At 48.2% G+C, this 16,718-nt stretch overlaps 1 protein-coding gene across 2 annotated transcripts in view; it reads right to left on the bottom strand.

The window, feature by feature from the left end:
* LOC135804936 (mucin-2-like) overlaps positions 1–5,832 on the bottom strand; it is a 10,087-nt gene extending 4,255 nt beyond the window's left edge. The window contains exons 1-2 of one of the 2 annotated variants that reach the window (XM_065318917.1): positions 5,686–5,832; positions 117–770 (exon numbers count right to left, since the gene is read on the bottom strand). In XM_065318917.1, the coding sequence (XP_065174989.1) occupies positions 117–770; positions 5,686–5,823 (792 nt within the window). In that variant the 5' untranslated portion in view covers positions 5,824–5,832. Of the gene's footprint in view, positions 1–116; positions 771–2,202; positions 2,965–5,685 lie in introns of those variants that run through there. The other variant, XM_065318916.1, reaches the window with a different exon arrangement.
* Between the last annotated feature and the right edge of the window lie 10,886 nt (positions 5,833–16,718).

Raw genomic sequence — 16,718 nt, 5'->3', positions numbered from 1 at the left:
GATAGCAGTGCTAGTGACATACCGCCTACCCAATCTACACACGTGCAGTGAATCGTACGTGTTCCAGCACTAGGTTCAGCAGGCTGTTCCCTACTAGCCAGGTCTTCAAGTCTTACCTTGTTTTGCTTGGCATTGGATTGCGGAGTGGTCCACAGTGTGTTCATGTCGTCGAAGTTGAAGCCGCCGATGCGACGGCGATGGCGCTGCGAATCCTCCGTGTCACTGACACTGCAGACGTCCACCAAGTTGGTTTGTTGGTTGCTATGGCTGCTGTGTTGGTGGGTAGAGTTAGGCGTGGTCGAGGAGGCCGGTGCACTCTCTGCCGCCCTGCTGTTGCTAGATGAACGGTGCTGATGTTGGAGGGGTGGCGGCGGATGGTGGCCATTGGATGACGGCGACACGGAGAGATGATGGCCGTTGCTGCCCAGCGTAATGGTACTCTGCACAGGCTGGCCAGAACGAATGAACGGCGGCTGCGTTATGGTCAGGGTGGTCAGCGCCAAGGGCTGTTGTATTGGCGAGCCGAGCTGATAGGCCGGTGTGCCTGCTGGGTGGAGTCCGGCTGGGGTAGCGGCAGTGCAGCCCGGTGGCATTTGGTGCGTGACGACAGGACTGCTGATGCCACCGGGCAAGGTGGACTGTGCGGGAAAGGAGATGCAGGCGCTGGGCTGCGTGATGGTCATGTGCGGGACTGCCTGAACTGCGGCGGGCTGCACCTGCTGTACCTGCTGCAGAGGGTGGTGATGGTGGTGATGGTGATGGTGGCCATTCTGTACGGCGCAAGGTAGGACAGAGAGAATCGCGGTTGTTGCATTGTGTTGGGGCATAGCGCACACAATGCACACACACACAGACAAGAAGACAGCAGCTTGGGTCTTGGGTAAAAGGAAGAGGAAACAATGCCTGCTGCAGTGGGCAGATGTTTGTGTGTCTTTAGGGCCAGGGTGGACAACAACACTGAATTCATTAAAATCTGACCTTGAATCAGTTCAGCACAACTTATAAGTACAGATGGGCACGCCCGCCGCTTAGAAACCTCAGCTAGGATTCTACTCCTCCTGTCTGTCTCTCCCTGTGTCTCTGGCCTCTGTGGCTAGCAGGACAGGACTGTGGTACTACTTGTGCATTATTCAGTAGGAACATGACATGACCTTTGCTGCGGCTGCTGCCACTGGCTGACACATACATGCACACGTACAAGCCTGTAACTTGTGTAAGCGGGTCTACATACCATGCACACAGCTAGTGCCAGTGCCAGTGCTATGGACCTGGTCTACATACAGCCAGTGCCAGTGCTATGGACCTGGTTGTACAATGTCAATGTCATGTATGTGCATCACGTGTTTGTTCAGACACACTCAGTGCATACAGTCTAGTCATAGTCAAGCTGCATGTAGCTTTACTGAAACCTGCCCAGACTGTGGAGACTGTGGTCCTGTGGAGTGTGGTTCAGGGAGTGGATATGCAGTACTCCATCCAGGCAGTAGATGTACCGATGAATCATGTATATAATAAATTATACGTCATCATCATCTGCTACATTTATACTGTCTGTTTTACTCGGTCAGTGTTGTAAGGGGACCGTCACCGTGACTCACTGCCCTGTACTGAAGCATGCACATAGACAACCAGTGTAGTATTTGTACTAACAGGAGTAACAGGAGTATTGACAGCCTTGATTGTGATTAGCAAGAATACAGTCAGAGTCCCCATTTACGTTACCTACACCTGAAATACAGAACAAACTACATGTTGGCGGTGCTACCTCATCTAGATCGTCATGTTTCTGTATGAAAACGCCACACACAGCATTGCTACAATGTTCACTAGACTAGAGTGCAGTCGGCGGACTGTTCAGTCGTCTATCAGTTGACTTGCACACACCGCGGCCAGCTCATGTAAGTATCTTGCTACGCGGAATATCGCAGTGCTGAATTTGGTTACATGGCAGCAAGTGCACAAACATGCGACTGCTTCACGACTCTCACTGATCGGAAACAGAATCAGCAACTACATGTACCGATACAGAAGTCAACATTAGACGTAGCGTCACCAGCGTGTGGTCTCTAGTAGCCTTGTGGTCATATTTGCACAAGACCTGAATCCTTCACGCTAGAGACGTCCCACAATCCATCCCAAAAACATGCACTTGCAACCACATGCAGTTCAGCACAAACATCAGTATCCAGACCCTGATCTAACCTTGAGCGAATACAAAGGTGGCTCAGGAACGGCTACCAACTCCACGAGCTTCTCTTCGCGTGGCATCATGCGATCCACAACGATGGCAGCCGCTGGAAAGGTTTGCAGCGGTGGACTGTTGGTCGGTGTACAGGGCGAGGACAGCACCCAAGGACTGTCCGCTGCGGCACGGAAAGGATATGGAGAGGGTGTCTGTGCCATACCGAACAGCAGGACACCCCGGTGATCCGCAGGACCAGTGCTGCGCGTCCTTTTAAACTGCTTCGTCCGACTGCGTGCGATCACAGGAGGAGAAGGTGTGTCGGGAAGGTCCGGACGCGCTTCACAGTATGTGGTCATGACGGAGTGTCTACAAATACATGCAACTGCTCTTCAGTATGAGGAGGAAAATAGAAGGAGTAAATCTTCCCCCAAAGATGCTTGGCTGATCTTGTCGTCGCTTCTGCCCAGTCCGCACTGACCCTTTCCTTTACTAACGCCCAGGGTTTTGATAAGGCTCCTTACGCGACTGAGCACGGCTGATTGCAAGTGCTACAGTGGGCCATATGTCCTTGATACTATTGCTATTGTCCCACCCTAGCATGGCTACAGATGTGCGTACCGTGGTGTGCTGTGGTGCACTGTGGAATGAGGCTTGTACAGCAGGTGCGACCAGGCAGTATGTGCGAGTACTCAGAGTCTGAGGCTGAAGCAACAGCAGCACGTAGCAACATAGGTGGTCAGATGTATTGCAGGTAAATAGTCACTATGCTACATGATAGAGAATTACTGAATTATCCGGCTAGTAAAATGGTATCACGCACATGGACGCACTGATAGGCACGCCTTGTTGTAGCGTCACCTGTACTATCTGCTCCGTCAGGCAAACCTGCCAAGTGCAAACACCATCAGCGTGACCATTTTGACGTATTGTGTTCGGGCACACACATGAAAGACTCGGAGAGGATCACTGGAGAGACACACTGAGTGCAAATACGGTGATCTTGATGCCCGGGGGTGGGGGTTAGACTGGTTCCGGTAATGTACGCCGGGCGACATTGTCCCGTCGTATACGCGTACAGTACCATTAAAACCCGCATCGATCTTTTAGTGCCTGGAGCGGATGGAATCAGGCTGGACTCGGCTGGTGGCAACCACCAGTGAAATGCCTCGACACCTGGGTCTAATTCCTCGCCATCACGCTCAACAGGTGACGGCAGTGTTACTTGAGGTGACCGTGAGGAATCAGGAGTTCACATTGCTGACTTGTGTGGTGGATGTTGCTATCAACACTGTGTTGTAACGGTGCTACTGCAGTTTAGTAGCTACATCGGACACAGTTACTCGATGTCGTCGTGGTCTGGGCTCCATAAGTGTTCCCCAGAGAGTGAGGAGTGAGTGAGTGTGTATTGCGAGGATTATGAATGCATGGCAAGTTAGGACTGTGACTTGGCAGACCAAGAAGACTTGCTGTCTTATGCTCGGTAAAGTTAGACTCATCTCAGCGGTACGCGGTGTAAGTGAACCGTAGTTTCTCACCCACGGCATTCTGTTTAGTCGTCCAGAGGACGCCCAGGACAGCTTGGCGTGTGACCTTATGGCGAGGACTGGAACTGCGCCATCTTCGGCGACACCGCCGCACACTGCATTGCTTCCAGGGCATTCCAGGCTAGGTTTCCTCCGGGTAGCACACGCGATCTGGCTTGCAGACCACCGCGTCATCGGGATTAGATCCAGTTCAGGGTCTGGTCTCACTCGCCAATGTCGATACGAGTTCAGTGATGCCCCCTGAGAAGAGGCGCTGTGGGATGACTTCATATCGTCCTCCCACAACGTCATCACATTTGGTAATCTGACCTTTCTGGTCATGAGAAGCCCACCCACTTACTCTCAATCCCAATATCAATAATTGCTTCTGCTCTCCTGTGATGACAACGAACTACGACGAAGACGAAGAAGAGTTCCAAGAGCTTCTCATCTCTTCCTCTCCAATCCTGTCATTTTGAGGCGTTGAGTTGTTTGGATTGATCTCTCACCAGCTACCCCCTTTTAAGTTGATGTGGTTTCGAGCAACTCGATGGATAACAGTGCGTTTGGCAGACGCTGTAAACTTCCCCGTATCTATACTTACATTATGTAGACGAGTGTTGACGTAAATGAACCTTTTTTTGTTTTCAAGGATGTTGTAAGCCATGCCAGTACCCTGGACGCACTTAAATCTGCTCACTAGATTCACCATCACCTGTCCCTCCCATGCTTCTCCGTCTTGACCATTACTTTTCTTCTTTTCTTCTTTTATTCACCATGGTTGGTTAACACCTACATCTCCCGTACTGGCTGATTTTCTTCTCATGCCATGAGGTGTTGTCTATAATAATAATAACTCCTTGATACATGTATCGGCTATCACGGTCCGAGAAAAAATCACTGAAAATGTCATCCTCTACTCCTTCGCCAGAAAAAGGGCATCGACGATGATATGGCGATGCGTTGATTATACCTCCTTTCTGTGATCCCCTCCAGGGTTAGCTACCTTGCGCGATGATGTCAAGGTATTACTGCGCTTGACACTGGGAAAGCCTGACATTATGTACACAATTATGATCCACGCTACCCATGTCGACACAAACAATACTCAGGCCTTGCAGTTTGATGCAAGTTCCGCCCATGCATGTTTTGGTTGACATAAGCAATGCAGGTCATGCGGGTGGGGGGGGGATACAGTGAATGACTGTAAACTGTGCTTATGAGCAGCTTCCATGCACTGGTTTTGAACGTGTGGCTGTTTACTGGCGCTACTCCTAAGCGCCCAGACACCATGGGGTGAACGCTGTCCCTGCACACTGTAAACTAGGTGTCTGCCAGTCCGAACTCGAATGGGTGAGTGCGTAATTATTGAAAGGTGTGGTACCCAATCAGAGTGCGTGTGTATGAGAGTGCGTGCGCGTGTTGATGTTTTCAGACATTTGTTGCGTCTACGTTCCTCTCCAAGTAAATCTAATCGTGTCAGTTCTGTGCACTACTGGATATACCCTCCGAGTCTGGGAACCGATCATATTGATAGGTGAGGTCAGCTTCAGGGATTGTGTGCTCCATGTGTGCATGTCTGATGTGGCGAGTTGTTGTCGAGCCAGTCATCTTCTAGTCGATTGCGGAGGTCTGTTTAGTCTACAAATCACACGGCCGGTAGGGTTGCAAGAGCATCATGGTGTACACATCAGACACAACGCACCCACAATCTTGTCCGGGCAATCTTGGTTGTAACGAACACCCGGACTGCTTCCCACCTAAATGGCGACATGCACGCATTCCACGCTGCACATTATCTTCCCGCTCGAGAGCAGCACCCTTCTATTTCTAGACAAGTATTTTCAGCAGGCGCCATTTCGGCACCCTGGCGTGCGCGGAAGAATGGATCACCGTAACCACCTCGGTGACTAACTCAAAGAACCACACATATGTTCACGGGCAGCGTGCTGTTGGGGAAAAGGAAGATACTCTTACCTGAATGATTGGGTTAAACTGTCCTGCAGTGGAAGCAGTCGGCACAGTTTGGACGTTGCAGTTCAAAGCATGCTGCTGATTGAATCCTCCCGGCGACGAATGGCTGCCATTGTTGGTTAGGCCAACCGATGGGTACATTGTCCCATTCTTGTTCTTGCCGGCTGGCCAATGGTCACACTACTGATGCAACTGTTGCTTCACGCTACATTACTACGCCAGAACGGCAACGGGGGTAACGGACCTTCTCCTCTAGTACAATGGCTGGTGTACCTGCACCGGCGGTAGTGCCGTCGCCGTCATCCCTCCGCTGTTTGCATCATTGTGCTGAACAAATCCGCTACGGGTGGTGTTCACCGTCTGTATTGATGGAGGCCAGTTGTTTTGTACTAGAGGAGAAGGTCCGTTACCCCCGTTGCCGTTCTGCGTAGTAATGTAGCGTGAAGCAACAGTTGCATCAGTAGTGTGACCATTGGCCAGCGGTGCCTGGGTGCGGAATCCGTTTAGCACAGGACTTGTCATGTTTTCGCTGGAGGACCCCATCGTAACACTCCGCTCGTTGCGTGTTATCTCATGACGGCCGCCACCAACAACGCCGACAGTACCGCCGCCAGGAGACGAATAGGAAGTCGCATTACTGTCGCCCGTTTCTGGTGTGAGAATGGCCCCTGTTGGCGCGTGTGTTGTGTGATGTTGGGCAGGAGGAGGAGGCGGCGGTGCTGCTGTCGGGACTCCCAACATACGACCGTCCTGTTGTGGTGGGCCATTTTGATGAGCTTTGTTAAAATTAACTTCCACTCTATCACTTTCTCCCAAAGGTCGCGTAGATGTTCCTGACGGTAATGCTGCTGCTCTTGCTGGGAATGTCGTCTCCACAGGCACAACCGGTGCGGGACAGAAAGCCCTTGTTGTCACGGGATATGGCTGAAACTGATAGGTGGCAGCGCCTGTTTGAATCGGACCAGTACAAGGCAGGGGTGCTGGCGGCGAGCTTACAGCCAGGTTTGGGGGAGGGATTAGACGATAATGATGCGGAAATGCAGTCATTGCTGCTGCTGCTGCTGCTGCTGGCGCTGCTGCTGTAGCGGAACGACCACCATTGCAATCACCATTCGCGTAACCACTGTGGTTGTTGTCTGCAAATCCGTTGGCGCCAGAGAAGTTCATCTTTGTGGCTGTTGCCGCAGCGGCTATAGGCAGCAAGGGGATGTGAGTAGTCTGGGATAGTGTCAAGGTACCTATGATCAACGGAGGAGGTCTTACAGATGATGATACGTTGTGAGGGCTGTCGCTAGACGTCTTGCAGACTTCTCCTCTCACCATGGTCTGATAGGATTGTACGAGTACTGCTGCTACGGCTACTGCTACGGCTGCATTCGATGACCGATAGGCTGCCACCAACATGCGATACACCAGCATGCACGGTACAATACGATGCACCATGCAAGCCAAAACCACACTGTACCACTATACCACTATACCGCAATAGCACGATCACTGCAGCGTTCCGGCATCAACACAACTCCAACGACGTGATTGTATATGCGATACACTGCAGAGCATTTCACACTGTAGCTTAAGTCGTCGTGCTGATGCTGCTTTACTATTCCTGTTACTACAGTACTAGGGGTATCTCACACACCCATACACTATCACATACACATACACACACTATCACACACACACACACACACACACACACACACTATCACACACACACGATCAAGCTTTACCTCTGCATGTACACCAGCAGGCAGGCACTGGTGTGTAACTCTCTGAAAGTGTATGTGCACAGTTCGGAACACTACTAGTTCTAGTCCAGGTGCAGTCTGTCGTCCTCTCTAGGGAAGGCCACAACCGGTGTAGCCAGCAGCCAGTGCTAGTATAGAATATCCTCTCAAGTCAAGAGGAGTTCTCTCGATCCTGCTTGGTCCTTGCAAGTGACTTGGCTTCAGTACGAGGCAGAACACCTGTGAGATGCACCTGTTCCAGGCGATCAATATACGGACGACACTCGGCTACTCGACATGCATGCTGATCGTCACGATTTCAGAGGAATTATTGCACGCCGCAGAATGCTTTGGAGTCGTTTTATGTGTCATAGGACATCGACCTGGCAACTGGCCATCGTCGTTTCAGAACAATTGCATCGTTCATCGTCCTCGGCCTAGTAGTGACGGGCTGTGCTGCACGACCTGGGTGCTTCGCCAATCTGGCATACCGTTATCCGCATTGTAACTCAAGCTTCGCATCCCATCACATAAACGTCTACGCATAGTTTACGGAGTCACATGTGCACGTTGTCACGCAGTACCAGTCCGCCATTCAGTCTTCACTGTCAACTTCTAGACGGTTTGCTCCGGTTGGCACACATTGACGACGCACACATTGCTCTGCGGTGGAGTGTGCCGCCGTATACTGCAGCACAGGATACTATGACAGCTCAGCTGTGACGTTGCCGTGTATGATACTGACGAGTAGTTCACCCTATTATAATAATAGTATAGTATACTTCTGATGGTGACTGGTGTCCTCTCTGGACACTAGCCTTGGGGAGTTTGTGCCAATGAAGCAAGGGTACATGTGCATACTCGACACTGCATGGAGCGTATATTCCATTCCTGCATGGCTCGGGAGTACAGTATAGTTGTATGTAGCCTGGAGGGACGTGGCAACCCATGCCTCAGGCTTAAACTTTGAGTGTTTATGTATATGTGTGCGTGTGCGCGTGTGTATGTACATGTATGTGTGTATGTGCATGTGCGTGCGCGAGAGCGCGTGTGGGGTGCATAATGACTTGTGTGTGGGGGTTCATCCAGCACAGGAATGGCAGTTACTTTCCATGACTCATCCTTATTGTAGTCATCGTATGCATACACTCGCAGTCCGTGTATGCATGTAGTTCGTCGACCAAATCAGGGCCAGCTATGTTAGGAAAAAGTTAACAAAGAGGTGAAACGTCAGCGGGCTCCAGAGGGATTCAAGGTGAGGAGCGGCTCCTTGCATTGAAGCACCAGAGACCGAGATGACATGAGCATATTCCGAAGTCTTCCAGTCAAATCAGGAATGATAATTATTATCATTCCTGATTTGACTGGAAGACTTCGGAATGCAGAGAGCCATCAATGCAGTCGTGTGAGCACGCCACCGCTGTATACTCGCTGGACTTGTATTACTAAGTACATTGTATATATAATTTTTCTCCTCGTATCCAGTATGAGCCGGTTGATTAAGTGGATTGTTAATAAAACTTTAAAAGCGATATCCACGGAGCCATTCAATACAGATGCTGCTGAAATTCGGCACTTGTCCAACCGTGGATTGTCACGTAAACACGTGGAAGGCAGGGCCACTGAGGATGATGTTCTCACTCCCTGTTCCATGCCTATGCCCTATGGCCGTCTCCACTCTTCAGGCAGCCATCCTGTGTTCTGCCTTCTGGTCTTCCATGTAAGCCCTGCACCATACAGCACACTTGCATAGACTAGAGGATACCGCCAGCAGCAGATATTGCTACTTTCCTACTGTCATACATGTAACGTGCACAATGGTGAGGTGATTGATTGATTGATTTTATTTTACTTCGCAAGTTCAAACGGGTTCCTGGCCCAGTATATGAAAGCGAAGGATAGAATTTGCCAAAATCCTAATGAGCAACAGCATAGGCAATATTATCATAGAAGTGGAGTACTATGCGAGCGAGAATACGGTGGATGATGGAAATGTGACGTCGACTGAAGGTATGCCGCGTGTGCCTTATCCTTGATCAAACTGCAAGTGCATAATAATAATTATTATTATGCACTTGATAGATTTGCTGTTCAAGGTCTGCTGCGACGTAGACAGTGTGATTAGTGGTAGCCACTTCGGCGATAACCACCAGAAGGTTGGTTGCTCGCAATACGCTGAACTCACGCTTTTCCAACAGACTTGACTTGACACCGTAAGGCTTCGCTGACTCACCACTGCCATCCGGAACACACGAAAGGTCCATCGAACCTTCGACTCAGCAAACCTGTAAGAAGGCATAGCTCCCCGCTCAATACACTGTTTCGGGAAATTCGCTTCTCATCAGATGGGCCTGAGTAGGTCGAGGAAGATTGTGCCCGTGAAGAGCATCACTTTATGGTGCTCTCCAAAACATCATCACTTTATGGTGCTCTCCAAAACATCACCACTTTATGGTGCTCTCCAAAACATCACCAGGGTGTAAACTTACAGTGATGCTCCTCGTCCAGCTAGCGAAAAACAACTCATAAACACCAGCTAGCGAAAAACAACTCATAAACACCAGATAGCGAAAAACAACTCATAAACACCAGATAGCGAAAAACAACTCATAAACACCAGATAGCGAAAAACAACTCATAAACACCAGATAGCGAAAAACAACTCATAAACACCAGATAGCGAAAAACAACTCATAAACACCAGATAGCGAAAAACAACTCATAAACACCAGATAGCGAAAAACAACTCATAAACACCAGATAGCGAAAAACAACTCATAAACACCAGATAGCGAAAAACAACTCATAAACACCAGATAGCAGGGTCATTCACAACGTTGTCTGTCAACTTGCAAATCTGTACGTGACCACATAGGGTACCCTGTAAAAAGGCCTTAGGCCTGTGGGGATTGCCCTATAATAATAATAATAATATAATAATAATAATTAGTGAAAGAAAATTGGAAATCATGACAAGGCTACAGAGGAGTTACGCCATCCTTATTAAATAATAATAATAATAATAATAATAATAATAATAACTTGTCACCTCCAAACCAGTCAGTTTCAATCCCGCGCAGGGCACAACAGTACGAATTTGTGGTAGCGACTTCGGCGATAATCAAAAGAAGGTTGGTTTGGGGAAGCGCAAGGTCGAGGGGCGGGGGGGGGGGGTAATTCCCCGAAACACTGTGTACTGACCAGGAAGTCAGTGGTTCTTTCTTGCAGGTTTGTCGAGTCTAAGGTTCGATGGATTTCTCGTGCGCTCCGGATGTTGTTGTTGTTGTTGTTGTTGTTGTTGTTGTTGTCGTTGTCGTTGTCGCTGTTGCTGTTGCTGTTGCTGTTGTTGTTGTTGTTGTTGTTGTTGTTGTTGTTGTTGTTGTTGTTGTTGTTGTTGTTGTTGTTGTTGTTGTTGTTGTTGTTGTTGTTGTTGTTGTTGTTGTTGTTGTTGTTGTTGTTGTTGTTGTTGTTGTTGTTGTTGTTGTTGTTGTTGTTGTTGTTGTTGTTGTTGTTGTTGTTGTTGTTGTTGTTGTTGTTGTTGTTGTTGTTGTTGTTGTTGTTGTTGTTGTTGTTGTTGTTGTTGTTGTTGTTGTTGTTGTTGTTGTTGTTGTTGTTGTTGTTGTTGTTGTTGTTGTTGTTGTTGTTGTTGTTGTTGTTGTTGTTGTTGTTGTTGTTGTTGTTGTTGTTGTTGTTGTTGTTGTTGTTGTTGTTGTTGTTGTTGTTGTTGTTGTTGTTGTTGTTGTTGTTGTTGTTGTTGTTGTTGTTGTTGTTGTTGTTGTTGTTGTTGTTGTTGTTGTTGTTGTTGTTGTTGTTGTTGTTATTGTTGTTGTTGTTGTTGTTGTTTATTTATTTTACATCGCATGTCAAACGGGCAGTTCTGCCCAATAGTATGAAAGCGATGACAACTAGTAAGAAAAGTCAGAAATGAAGAGAAAAATAAATATAAATAAAAATACGAAAATGGAAGTAGCAATGAGGAGGATGTTAGTCGTGAGTTATGAGTAGTAGGGAGGTCCCTACCTACTACTGTTATGTTGCTGCAAGTACTTCGAAGTACTGTTCTAGCGCATCTACCCCAGTCGAATACTTTGCTCAGGCAGGGCCACCAGTCGCCCAATCCACGGACATTGATGCGTCCTGTGTGGCCTCTTTTCTACAGTCATGTATCAACCGACTTAGTCCTACGTGTAAGTATCAACATTGTAGCTAATAGTGATGTACATGTATACCGATACCAGTATGCCATTGCGGCCTGGTAGGTGTATCTGTCAGAAGGAAGAGAAGTCAATGTTTTAAATACACACTGCGCGACTAGATACATGTACATATCCATCGTGAACGATTACATGTACACACTGCAGACAATAGGGAATAAGTTATTTGGTTTACAATGTGACTCTGAGAGTTTCACGCCCAAGGGTGACCATCAAACACCAAGAATAACATCATGAATGATTATTCATGTTAGTGTACCGCAAAACTTTGTAACATTGTACTGGTACATGTACTGGTACATACATGACTGTACAGTCATTGAACACTAATGTACATGATACTAGATCGTAGAGTAGAGGTTCACTTAAGAGCAAGTGTGTCAATCCACATACTACGTTCTATTGTCATGTGTACGTGCTTCGAACCCAATGTAGCAAGTTAGTTGAACTAGCAACAGCGATATGATTACACGAAACAATGCATGCGGACCAATGCTGTTGTTGTGGGCATGCAGCTAGCAGGCCATAACTTGTATTACCCGAGCACTGACACTTCTGCAAGTATATATACACGATTATATAGCATGCACACAACACCATGCACGTCGTTTGTATAATTAACCGTTATGTATGTTCATGCGCACAAAAACACACATTCACAGTGACACACACACACACACACACAGGGTTTATACCTGCGGGGTAGACAATGTTTGTGGACTTGAACATGACATTACGCCAACCAACAGACCGATGTGTCTTTCTAAAAATAGACCACCCAAGGTCTAGCCGATAACATTACCGCTCTCCTATTTTCACGTGATCTGGAAACTCCAATAGTACGCACACACAGACAGACAACACGATGAGAACACCTGACTATCGTGTAGAATCCGCTGATTAATTGATAGTACAGCATGCAGCTGCCTGAAGAGTTAGACGTGGCCATAGACATAGTGAGTTCACTAACTAACATCAAGGTTTTACGCTCAGCTTACCCAAAGGCAAATTGATATTCCATCCAGTAGGATTGACATCCTCCATGTGCTCGTGGTTGTTGCTCCAGCAAGGACATTGTCGTGTCACACCTTACACTCCAGTGCAAAGGGCCGAATTAACACCCCTGCAGAGTTAGTTATATGCAGTGGCAGTGTTCCCCATCTTTGGACCACACCCTGCACGCAGTGCAATTCAAGGGTTGGTCTCTGGGCGGTACTATGGACCAGCAGTGCCGTCATCGAACCTCGCTATCCGGATCCGCACCACCCAGCACTCCCGGCCTCCCGCCCTGCAGACTACAAGTGTACTTTGTATGTACTGTATGTGTTCTAGACTGAAGAAACCCGGGATTAAGCTGCTTGTCTCTGTACAGACAATGCGCCTGCACTGCCTCATCCCGGTCGAAGTCCCTTGCCTCTGTGCAGACAATGCGCCTGTACTGGCTCATCCCGGCCGGTCTAAGTCCCTTGCTCTAGACAGGCACACGCCTGTGAATTCTAATTTCTAACTCATTCACGTCTGCTCTCGTGTGTCCATGCTTGCTCTTTCTCGTGCCCTGTTGTCTATTCCGTGGGCAGTGTAACTAACTTGTTCTCAGGATCTTCAGTTGATACGAGCATGAGGCATATGCAGATTTTCTGCCCAACAATATCCCTCTTGATTTTTTCTCTTTCCTTGGGCTGTGGACAATCCTTTTCACATTCAAATTGCAAAACCCGGTGCATGCACCTGAAATCCTTTGCCTGTGATGGGACGAGTCGCTGGGATCACAAAATCACTGCCGTTATGCTGCCTCCATATATACATGTACAATGTAGGTAACGTTAAATCTTCATGTCTGAACCTTTGTTGCGTTTGTAACACAAGAAAACGTCAAGGCCGTTTTTGATTTTGATATTATCAAACCCTCCAGACAGCTGCTTCATTCCAACATACTCTTGCGGCTCAACAGTGGAGGTAGTAGATAATGAAATGATCTATTGAGGTGAATGACCGATTATACAATACTGAGTATGGGGGAAACTGGCGCAATTGCACAAAATTGAATACAATCGTATTGACCGAATTCGGTGAATATTTGGTCCGCATATTAACCAAACATGCACCGGTGCACATGCCATTTAGGGGATTGACTGCACTTGCAGCTTGCGGACATGTCCACCATCACCTTCCATCAGACGATCTGTTATCGATGACATGCTAGCTGCTGGTTAGAAGTCCCTCTGCTCGTGTAAGTGTGCTCTGAGTCTGTACGTTATACTAGCAAACAGAGTTTCCAAGTGACCGAGTGGAAGACTCCTCTTTTCGCTTCTCGGGAAGGAGCCAATGCCTGACTGAACGAAAACTTTGCCAAGACTAAAAGTCTTGCGCCCGAAGGCTATCGTCTCCCATCGCTCATCCTCTCCAATTCCCAAAGGAAAGCGCTCCCGTGGATTATTACTAGCAGCTGGGCAGTAAGGGTAGTAAGCGCACATTCAGTGCGTCATCCAGGTAACATCACTGGATGTGTAATCGAACTCTTTGCTATTACTTCAGCAGACCTACCTACAAAGCAGGATTCTCTCTGTCACAGATACCCTTGGGGAAGTCCTTGGACCTCCACAGAGCGTTTAAGAACGTGTGCTCGCAAAATAGTTCCTTTCTCTAGAGACTCCTGGCCCAAAGACTTGGGCCGGCGAGTGGCCTGCGGAGGTGCGAACGTGTCGTTGGACGGTTGGAGGTGACAAGCTGCAGTGTAGGCTGACCTAACAATAGCATTACCCTTTCAGTCACACGTCCCTATGCCTATTGGCCCGGGATTCAGGTGACTGTGCTACATGTATCTCTCTTTATCCCTTCAGCCATCCTCCCCCCCCCCCCCCAGGCAGCTACCTTTTTCGCTCCTTTTGAATGATGTCTTTCTGATCCTCGGGTGAATAAATAGAGACAAACCTTTCCAGCGTGTTCCCCAAGATCATTTTCTAAACGCAAGGGAGGGTTTTCTAAACGCAAGGTCGCAAGGTAGGGTTTTCTGCGTACCAGTGCAGTACTACAAGTCTGTGCAGTGACGTAATGGTATAACGAACACCATGGCTTTATGAATAAAACTCATCACGAGACACCGTGCAAGTACCGGGTGGATCTACATGTACTTGTACACTGTTGCGATTGTGATTGTGAGTTTGCGTGTGGGCGTGAGTATGAGTGTGAGTGAACACCCAGCTGGCACGATCGGGAGGATTCATGCCTCCTCCTGTGGGAGGTGATTTCAGGAGCAGCACATCTCTACTAGCACTAGCTCTGCCATGGTCTTGCTGACAAGCATGAGGCAGAGCATCGATCCCCCAACCAAGCTTTGCTTCTATCTTCCCATTCCGTTCTCTGCTGGACTGTGTATTGCAGTATAAAAAAAAGCAGACCCGCCACTTGCTTCACCAGATTGTACAGTGGCATCACAGCAGGTTTATATGGAAACACAGATAAACTGAATATCACCAAGCCCAGGTGATAACAATGATAATAATCATGGATAAGAGCACGCTACATGCAAGGCAAGTAAGGTGTGTAATGTCCTGCCTGAAATCATGAGAATGTGTCACTGTAGCAAAGCCGTCACTCGGTCAATCTGCTTCGGGGCCTTTCGCTGTCAATGTCCAATTATCCCTGTCAAACCTGCCGTGAAAACTGCAATGCCAGCAACTTGACTGTACTTTCACTTGGCTCGAAATCCACTTACTGACTGGGTGCGTTGTATTGTTTTCATCTGCAAGCTTCATGTTATGTCAACGCAGTGTCAAGGCGGACTCGTTTACCACATGGAGTGCTGTGAGTAAATGTGCTCATCAGCGTATGCTTGTCCGAGGATAGACGAATGTTCTTGCCTTGTACCAGACTCCCGCATTCTAATCCGTGCTCCGTGGAATCTACAGCACTCGAGTGTTGCATGTTGTTTTCCGCGGTTGCGCCACTCAATACAAATCACAGTCGCGGGTAGGTGTGGAGTGGAGGGCCTCGCGACGTACATGTAGAATCGACTTCCATTTGTGTGCACCCATCCTTGAGGTCGCCTGGAGAGTTTCCCACGATCAGCCACAGCGTTATCGGGTTATTCGTCCGCTGAATCCCGTCTACACCGCGTCGCCCACAACCCTCGTGTCCCCATCTCCAAGTCCTTATACGCAGCTTTATAGTATACTAGTAATCCGTAAAAAGAAGGGGGAAGCTGATCGTAACCGACCTACATGTACATGTGCTAGTACCAGTTAGTAGTAGTAGTAGTAGTAGTAGTAGTAGTAGCCGGTCATGTTGTAACATTCAACACATTCCTCTCTTAACCAGGACCATGTGTTATGATCCTGCTGCATGTGATCCTAGATCAGTTTAGTGAATGAACTGTGTACTTGTACTAGTAGTAGGTAGGCGACTGGAATGAACCTCTGTTCAGTAACACGTGTGATCTTGTAGAGAGCTACTCCGCCTACCCGATCCTTCTGAATCTCAACTTGAGTCACCCACAACAGTAGCTGTGAAACTAGTACTAGAGCCACGCCTCGTGGCCCGTGGCCTATATGTCAGGTGTACGGTCTTAAACTGATACTCGCTGGCCTTGCTTGGGCAGCCAATACTCACACTACGGACAGCCTTGGACCTTTTCTGTTTCTCATGTATTGCCTAAGCCCTTCCTCTTCTCAGGGAGTCAGGGTGCATTATCAATCACCATTGCCATTGGCACTGTATTGCCAGCAGAACACGCATACACTGATACAACACCTACTACATCCCGTACCCGTACGACTGTACGACTGTACACCATGCTACCAAGACGACAAGAGCCCGTTAGGACTGTCCAGTATCTCAAAGGCTGTAGGGTTCCCTCAATTCCCTGTACATTTTCGACCAGTACTGTTGGCTGATAGGTCAAGACCTCAGCGCGATCATGGATACCGGTATGTCTTGTGATATGGATATGTCGTACTGATACGTCGTGATAATAATTATGGAAATGGTCTGTGATAGGTCTATTGATTATACTATTTATAGGTTCCAACTACTTTCCAGTTCGAACAGACTGGATCTGGACCACACGCTTTCGGACTGGATCTGGACAACAAGC

Source organism: Sycon ciliatum, chromosome 1, assembly GCF_964019385.1.
Source record: "Sycon ciliatum chromosome 1, ocSycCili1.1, whole genome shotgun sequence".
Taxonomy (NCBI): Eukaryota; Metazoa; Porifera; class Calcarea; order Leucosolenida; family Sycettidae; genus Sycon; species Sycon ciliatum.
Note: the sequence above shows the minus strand (reverse complement) of the source record. Positions and strands in the feature narration are given on the sequence as shown.